Source organism: Podarcis melisellensis (assembly GCF_964234715.1).
Source record: "Podarcis melisellensis genome assembly, chromosome: 6".
In the NCBI taxonomy this organism is placed as follows: Eukaryota; Metazoa; Chordata; class Lepidosauria; order Squamata; family Lacertidae; genus Podarcis; species Podarcis melisellensis.
The window spans coordinates 42,859,686-42,868,737 of record NC_138538.1 but is presented as its reverse complement, the minus strand read 5'-3'; the positions used below and the strand labels follow the sequence as shown (position 1 = coordinate 42,868,737).

Below are 9,052 nucleotides of genomic sequence, written 5' to 3'. Positions count from 1 at the left end.
GACGGTGTAGATAACACTGAGATAAATGGGCTAATGATCTGACCAAGTATAAAGCAGCTTCCTATGGTGTTGCCCTGTGTATGAGGACCAAGACATGTGCTTGCAAAGTATTTGCTGCTTTGTTTAATTTTAAATGTCAGTCAAGACAATTTGAGATGTCGCAAAGCAGTATGTATACACTTCGCAAACTTGCTGTCAGAGGTGTGAACCTTTTTTGAGTCTTGGGACCATGTTTGTTTATAGGCGCCCCACTGGGACCCTCCAGCAAATATGGCTGGAGGATAGGACTACTCCCCTAAAACAGCCTTTGTCAACCTGGTTGCCTCCAGATGTTTTGGACTACAACTCCTCTTAGTCTGCGACAGACCCCTTTATGCTTGGCCTCGCACAAGCCTTTTGTGTCTGATACAGGAGCGAAAATAGCATGTGACCTTCACAATAATCGTGCTTCAGATCTCCCAGTTCATACTGACATGCCGAAGAGGCTCAGTTACCTGCTCTATCTCTTCCTTTCTTGCTAGTACAGCTGCAGAACGGTCCTCAGAAGTCCTTGAGGGTGATGAAAAGCCATCTTTCTCTCCGGCACACAGGGGATGAGTGGGGTCTGCATCCTCACTGCAGGTTGCTGCCTGGATCTATAGAGATTTTCCCAATGGGATAAGGTGTTAACATGGCCTAAAACAAAACTAGGGGTGTGTCAAAGATAGTTTTTGCTCTTGCAAAAGGAAGGCAAGATCACTGGCTCACAACAGAATGAAGTATTTTTCTGGTGAGGCTGCTGACAGTAGACCTAGAGTGAAACCCAGGTGTGTGGGGGGGGGCTGCTTTCAGGTGTCACAACTAAGATCTAGGTATCGCACAATGATGTTTCATTAAGCCAGATGCTTCTATGGGCTGTGGAAATGATTCCATAACTTTTTGCATCTTGGCCTTTACAGTGGAAGGGACAGGGACCTCAGGTCTGAGGGTTGAATGCAATCCTCTAGGCCTGTCTATCTGGTGGTCAGAACCCTTTCCAGGCCACACTTCCTCACTGCTCTGCACCCCCATAGTTAAGGGAGGCCACTCCCCAGTTTGTCCCCAGGTAGGAATCAGTTTAAATAATAGACAACGTGCAGGATATCAAGCAAGGCACTCAATAGGTATCCGCTTTATTTATTGCTGCAGGACAGCACCCCCAGAGCAAGTCTGAAGGGAACGTCACTGAGCAAAGGGTTTTTACAGCTTTTATACATTTCCATAACTGGCAAAATAAAGCAAGGGACATGCACACATCAGTTCTCTTTGTACTTGTTACATAATATCCCTCTCCTGATGTCTGGCCTTCAATTGTGTATGTGCCACAAAGTACTTGATTGCGTACAATACAAGCTAGCAACCTCTACTCAGTGACATTAAACAGAAAGTTAAAAATTAATCAAAAACTACACAGGAAACTTTCCAACATTCTTTCCACAAAACCAAGCGCTTTTGCCTGTGGAATGCCTCCTACTCCTTTTTGAACATGTCATTGAGCTCTGATGACTCCCCTCTCACTTGTCTGGATGGAGGATAGAGAGGGGCATTTGAGTGTGTATAGAAACTAAGAGGGGGGAAGCACATTCGTTGCTCCACCCACTCTGGCCTCTGCCCCTCCAACCTTGGCATGTGACTCTCCAAAGGTTATGCAGAAGGGAATGTGGCACCCAAGCTGAAAACTGTTCCCAGTCCCTGTTCTGCAGCAAATGACTTGTACAGCCAGCAGAACTCAGAAATAAATGCATCAGTTACAAATACCAACATGTGGAAATCAGTGAAGAGAGGGCCAAGGGGAAAGACTCTTGCTTAGTCCAGGCTGAAGACCAGCCATTGCAAGATTGAATCCTCCTTCCTACCGGGTCAGGCAATTCTGTTTCCACTGGCTGTAACTTTTGTGCAGTCTCTGATGAGATTGGTGCACCACCAGCTTGGTCCCCTTTGGTTTTCTTCTTAGTCTGTAGAAACCGAAAAGAAAAGGACCTAATTGGATCTGCTCACTAACAAAGCAAGGCTTTGTTCGTGCCAAAAATTAACACTGTTACCCAAGCAGGAAACTTTGTAGTGCATACTGGTTGCTACAACTGGATTCGTTTGCCAACAACCCAAGGAGGATGCAAAGGATTGCACCAACCTTGGCAGGATATCAAAAAACAAAACCTTTGCCATATACCCCACCTTGAATTCTTTGAGGAAAGGTTGTGACATAGACCTAGCTTTCCAGCAGAGCTGGTACCGATGAAAACAAAAGATGAGCAAATGGATGGAGGGCCAGAATGGCTGGGAGATCAGTTAAAATCTCCACTCACATAATGAAACTTACTAAGAGCAGCCACTCTCCAGCCTATGTGAAAGGGTTATTTCAAAGGTAGTGGTATAATCCACATCCATGTATGTCATCCTGAGCTCTGTAGAGGAAGGGTAGGTACTAATCTGAGCATCAGAGTAAAATAACTCCAAGACACCTAAGGACACCAATGCATTTGTTCTTACCATTTACTCTGTGGACTAAAAATCCCACCGTGAACTCCCAAGGATGTTGACTATCCTGTCAACAGAGTATACCCACTAGTTTCATGACTAGTTTCCAAAACTGAGGGGTAGATCTTTTCATGCTGCTAAACCAGTTGGAGCATTCTGAAGTGCCTTATGTTAGAAAAGGTATGATCTAGTGAACTGATACCGCTTGGAAAACTCCACTTATTAATAGGCAATCACTGCCACCTCAACTTGCCTGCATTTACATGGTACCACAAGGGTAAGAGGTGTAAGGGAAGCACATTTGTTCAGCTAAAGAAAATGCTGGAAAGACACCTGCCAAGGTATGATGATGATATGACAACCACCACTACCACCACCTTCCACTAAGAAGACAGCTCTGTACTGGAGAACCTCTATTACTGAGAGTTCATGCTATCATTGGGACCATGCAGGTTTTATACTCATTTCACTGGCTTGACTTGGGTTATGTACACAAAAACCCTGCTGGATCAGATAGAAAGCTCATCTAGTCCAGTATACAGTTTCCTGTGCTGGTCGACCAACTGCCTAAGGGAAGGCTAGAAGCAGGACATGAGATCATACACATCATCATATTAAGACACCCATACATTTCTTCAGCTACCTTGGTAGATTTTCTTGTTGTCTCTGAAATTGCTGTTGCCGCCTTCTTCTTTTCAGTTTTCCGAGAGGATGATATTTTTTCCTTTAACTTCTGTGAATTGGATTTCATTTTACAGGCCAGGAGGAAGAAATAAATAAATAAAAGGGAGTCTGAAATAAGCCACCACCAGAGATTTGTTGGATAAATGCCCACCTTTGTAAAATTAGTGCACCATGTCAGACCAAAAGCAGTGTTTGCTTAGATAAGGAACAGGAAACCTGTGGCCTTCTATTTGTTGCTGAATGCCAACTCGCATCAGTCCTAGCCAGCATAGCCAATGGAGAGGAATGATGAGAGCTGTAGTCTAACAAGATCTGCATGACCAAAGGTTCCCTATCCCAGGCAGAGGTTATCTTGGCATTTAAGTGGAGGAATCATTATACAGTGGTACCTCGGTTTTCAAATGTAATCTGTTCTGGAAGACCGTTCGAATTCCGAAAGGTTCGAAAACTGAGGCACAAAAGGCGGTCTGCCTATTCAATAGAGACAATTGTGGAAAACAACAAGATACATGCAGCAGAAGCCGTTCCAACTTCCAAGGTGCATTCGAAAACAGAAGCATTTACTTCTGGGTTTTCGGCGTTCGAAAACCGAAACGTTCGGCATCAGAGATGTCTGATAACCAAGGTACCACTGTAGTGGCACATGAACTGTACATGCTCAAGGTCTCATTTCGAGAGACAGGGAGAACAGGAATCTCATTTCAGCTCTCTTTCAAACTCCTCCACTGATATTGTCAGAGATCTATTCATAGCTTAATGAAGCATAACATGCTGCCTTGTGGAGAAGAAAAGGCTAAGGAGTAAACTCTACACAAATCCAGAGTGGAGTCCCTAAAATGGCTGGATGGTGCCTTCTGCACTTCCTTCTGGCAACTCCTGCAGCCAAACTGGTGCCATATGTAGTGCTCTGCTTTCTTTTGGACCACATCAGCAAAGCCAAGGGGGTGGGGTGGGTGTCTTGTTGCCTGGGCAGCCCAGGATCTCCATACACATTGCCCAGGCTTGCATCCTAAAGAGGTCACTTTGGTGCTGCTAGCACAGCAAGAACAAGGAAGGCAGCTGTTATGAGTTACCAGTCTCTGCAGCCACTGCAGGTGCTGTGATTCTCCAATGGTTTGACCTCACCTCCAGAGGTGCACTCCATTGTCTTTTGAGACAGATGGATGCCAACAATTATCAAGCATATGCCAACTTAAGCCACTAAGATATAGGCATCTTCTCTTACCTCTCTGGGGCTCTCACGATTGTAGGAATGTGGTGCTTCATACAATTCACTTCTTGCTGCAAAACAGAGATGTTAGACAGCATTTTGATTTGTGGGTGGGGAGGCATGACTTCCTAACTCTGGGGATAAAAGAATGCTAATGGTGATTAAAGACCAAGTTCTTTTTTTGGCTCTAGTGACCTAAGAAGTGCAACTGGAAATGGACCCAAGTGCCAGATTATGTATAAAATGGACTTCAGAGCTTTACTGCTATTGCAGCATACAAATGTTGAAACTCTAAGATCAACAATAAAATGTGTAGGAATATTGAAAAGAGAGTTATATCCATGGAATAATTATATAGAAAGTGCATAAAATGGCAAGAGAATAAGGTTATATAGAGTTCTATTAACATTGCTTCAAAATATCCTCTGTTAAGCTGCTATATTCCTCCTATTATAGATTAAAATTAATTCAACAAGAAGTCTAAAAAGAACTAGGCTAAAGAATATTTAAAAATGTATTCATAGCTACCAAGCAAACATGGAGCTGATGGATAAAACTTAAGGGGAATCCTGCTGTAAACGTTGAATAATTTGAAAGAAATAGTTTATGAAAAAGATATAAATTGAAGATCAACAAAAAATATATATAATGCCAAATTTGGGAAATAAGAATTTACTCAGAAAAACAACAATTATAAAATGTAATATAAAAAGAACTGAACACTAAGAAAGCATGTTAATAGAAAAAAGGGAAATGAGGAAATGTATGTAATTATAACTGTGAAAACAACATGTGAAGACAATCTATGAAATACTCAGTTCAGGGAAAGAGCAAAAAACAAAGGGCCTCAAGAAAGAAAGAAACTCTTTCCCCTTCCTCACATATATCATTTTCTTCCCCTGTCAACACTGCAACTTTTTCGGCATCTCACCCATATGCACCCCAATTAAAGAACCACATTTGCACTTACGAACGGCCAAGCCAGGATACTTTGTAACATCAATCCCTCACTGCCAAAAGACAACCATTTTCTTTGTTGTATCATCTTAATTGAGGAAACTGTCAAGACCCAAACCATAAAGTTTACAGAGGCACCATCTGCTGAGAGGAGGATCTTATCTAGTTCCTTTCTTGGCACCAAAATCTCTCTGGCTCACATTCCAGTGCCAGGAATGAGTGTCTCTGATCTTTAAGCTGAAAGAGAACTGTGGCTGCTTACGAACCAAGTTGTGTTTCAAGGTTTCTCCCTTCTATCCTCCCTTTTTTTCAGTACACCGGGGTCCAAACTGGTTCAGACGAAGTGATTGTACCAAACGCTTGGATAACAAAGCCCCTAAGTTATGTGACAGTCAGATAGACTTGATATGCTGGGAAACCTGCTCTTTCACACAGTTATCCGACAAGGGGTCTTTTACACATTCCTGAAGTCTCCGAGAGAATAGCCAGTCATCTCTGCAACTGCATTTGAAATACTGCTTTCTTTCACTGTGATTCCTGTTTCCATGAAGTCCTGTTTCCATGAAGACATGTCTTTTGCTACTGCTCTGCTGGGCAAATCAGGTGTTTTGCGGGCTAGAGCAGCAGCAAAAGGCGTGCATCTTTTGCTCCCGCTGTGTCTGGCAGACCAGCAGACTGGAGCCGAGCAGGGGTGCAGATCCTAGGCGCACCCATAGCTCCTAGACATCTCCATACAGTCACAAAAGGTTGCTTGCCAGTGGCAAAATGCAACTGGCACAATGGAAGCATCAAACGTTGATCCAAAAGGCTACACAGCTTGGAGAGGACCCTTTCATGCCAAGGAGACAATATTGTAAACACTAATATCTTTGTCCCTTCAGCTGGAACATGAAGATTCCCATTCTGAACTGCCCAATAAAAACAAACCTTCTGGGGAATACCGATGACTTCTTTTCTGAACCAAGTAAGAGGGAGGGGAATCTCTCTCATATAAATTCTTTCGGTGTGGATTGTAGCAATATCCACAGTGACAGAAGCTGGAGTGCTCTCTCCTGTGAAAAGAAGCACATGACTCACTTGAAAAGCTGCGCCCGCCTGCATTTTGAACACATCATCAAGAGCCTGACTGTTGCTGCTTCCCTGCATCCCAAAATTCTGGGAACAGGCCAACTGGTAAGGTGGGTGGCTAAGACTAATTTGCACAAAACTACAGTCCCCATGATTCACCAAGGGAAGCCAGATAGCTAAGCCAGTTTCATTTCAGGTTGCAGTACAAATGTAGCCATTGAGTTCAGCCTGAAACCCATTCAATTCGGAATCCTTTCAATCTATCCTATTTTGCAACTGAACTCCCCATTTCCCATGGCTCATTTCTTTCTATGCATAAGCACCACCAAGAAGGCTCCAAATTATCCTAGTTGTCTCAGACTCCTTTCTTCTCTATGCCTGGCATCAATATCATTTTATATGATTCAAAACTACCCAGTTTCTAAAACAGAAGCCCGCTACCCTGGTGTTCCCCCACTGAGTTCCAAGAACTGTAGCCTTCTTGCAGGGCCGGCTCGTCCCATTTTGCTGCTTGAGGCAAAATGGGAAGTGCCACTCTGCTGAGCCCGGCCACCCTGCCGTCACTTGTGCTGTCTGCCCTGCTACCTCCACTGCTGGCAGAGAAGAAGCACTGTCACCGGCACTGATTTTGAGTGAGATTTCGCCTGAAATTGCATGAGATCTTGGCCAAAATCAGCACTGATGCTGCTGCCACTGGCAGAGGGGTACCCACAAGCACTGATGCTTCTGCCGCCTGAGGTAGCAGCCTCATTCCACCTTACGGATGTGCTGGCCCTGCCCTCTAGCTTTGAGGGAATCTCAGGTTATGTTCTTGCCTGCAAGGGGACAAGTTGCTGCTTCCACGGGATCGTTCTCGTCTGTGAGGAGATCTTGAACGGCGAATATGCAGTTCCCTTGAGGCATGACTTGCTCTAGAATGCTGTGAATCACTGCTGTATTGGCCCTTTTGTGAACGAGGGGACCGGTCGCTGCTTCCACGGGATCGCTCTCGTCTGTGAGGGGATCTTGAACGCTGAATATGCAACTGTCTTGAGGTCCTATTTGCGCTAGAATGCCTCAAATCACTGCTGTGTTGGTTCTTTGGTGAACTAGAACAGTATTCCAGCCATCTTTCTGTATCACTTTTTTGATCACAGGAAATGAGGCTGTGAGGTGGGGACTGTGAGAGCACCTGGCAAAAGAGCAGGGTGATCAAATAAGGTACAACAGCAATTTTGTTCATTTGACAATATTTATTTAATTGCCAAAAATCTCTAAAAAGTTTATATAAGTTAATATAAAACAAGTCTCCCCTCTTCCTAAATATCTTACTGCTTTCAGTGAGAACTCAGGAGAACCCAAATGCTAAGCAGACACAGCTAAACTTTTCCTGATCTGGGCTAGGACTTTGGACTCATGGACTCATTGCTGCCTGGTGCTACAAGCTGTCTCCTTTTTCTCTATCCCTCTCTAGCTTTCTTCCGAGGACCCTTTCCTTGTCTCAGTTTTGAGTCTCCCATCCTTTCCTTGTAGAGCCCGATCATTAGTGCTCTTAGTTTGATTATCCCAGAATCCTTACAAACAATGATTAAAACCACAGTCATGCTTTTAGGATGCCCTGAAAGCCGCGTTTTTATTTGTGACCAAAAGAGTAGTGAGAGTGTCCCTCTTTTCCCATTTTCTTTTTAACATTCCCCTTCATGTCCTTTAGAGCAATAGTAGGGAACCTTGGGCTCTCCAGAGGTTGCTGGACTACAATTCCCATCAGCCCCAGCCAGTGTGGCTAATGATAAAGGATGATGGGAGTTTTAGTCTAACAACTTCTGGAAAGCCAGAGGTTAGATAGAGAGTTGCTTTTCTTGCTCCTCTCTTGCCAGCTATTTTCCTTCCACCCCTTGCCTGCCTTCTTGATTCTATTCTTTCTCCCCCTACACCCCCCCTCCATAAAAACAATTTTCATCATTTTTCAACTTACCAAGTCACTGTCGAGTTCAGAGACTCTGTGACATTTTCCAGCTTCATTCACGTTGCAGGGTGGCGCCTGACGGTCTTCAGGTGCCCATACATTTTCAGTCTGGAAAGAAGCAGTTTCCCAGGAATAAGGGTAGGAAGATTAACGATGCCAGATTGGAGAACAAGGACAGCAATGAAATATAAGGATAAGCAATATTCTTCTAGGTAATAAAAGAACATCCCACTTGTAAGATCCTGCCCCTTATTGTTACCACCATTTCTACCCCACAGGAAGCAGTGTACTGCAACCAAACCAAGGAGCTTCTGAATTGTTGCCATGCTTGGGGAAGGCAGGGCCTAGTGAAAGAAGAGACATCTTCCTTATGCCCACTGGGGGTGGGGGGTGGGAGGGAGAGAATAAAAACCACTACAGCTGAGAGAAGGGTCACGTGGAAATAGGAAGGAAATGACTCTGAAGGTTCTGAGATGGCAGCAGGCAGAAGAGGACAAGCTAAAAAATGAAAATATGAAAGGGGAACATTTTGTTCATTATGTTTGTTGTGGTATTTTGTGCCCAGTAAAATGCATAGTGTTGAAGCAGCCCTTGTTAATTAAGCACTAGAAGCCGAATTAAAAGTTCCATTTGAGTTGCCCCTTTGGGATTTTCTATCCCACCTTGCAGAACTGGTTACAAATGGATTGGCT

The 9,052-nt window shown here is 44.0% G+C and overlaps 1 protein-coding gene and 1 long non-coding RNA gene across 4 annotated transcripts in view; one reads left to right on the top strand and one right to left on the bottom strand.

Annotated features, from left to right (window-relative positions):
* LOC309372222 (uncharacterized protein) overlaps positions 1-9,052 on the bottom strand; it is a 29,981-nt gene that overhangs the window by 1,160 nt on the left and 19,769 nt on the right. For all 3 annotated transcript variants that reach the window (XM_081915565.1, XM_081915567.1, XM_081915566.1), the window contains 7 exons: positions 8,370-8,468; positions 7,231-7,586; positions 6,275-6,399; positions 4,406-4,461; positions 3,140-3,229; positions 1,875-1,973; positions 495-635 (listed from right to left, as the gene is read on the bottom strand). In XM_081915565.1, the coding sequence (XP_081771691.1) occupies positions 495-635; positions 1,875-1,973; positions 3,140-3,229; positions 4,406-4,461; positions 6,275-6,399; positions 7,231-7,586; positions 8,370-8,468 (966 nt within the window). The remainder of the gene's footprint in view (positions 1-494; positions 636-1,874; positions 1,974-3,139; positions 3,230-4,405; positions 4,462-6,274; positions 6,400-7,230; positions 7,587-8,369; positions 8,469-9,052) is intronic.
* On the top strand, positions 7,551-8,598 carry LOC309372262. The gene is made up of 2 exons (XR_014169437.1): positions 7,551-7,615; positions 8,428-8,598. It is a non-coding gene; the product is annotated as an uncharacterized lncRNA (long non-coding RNA).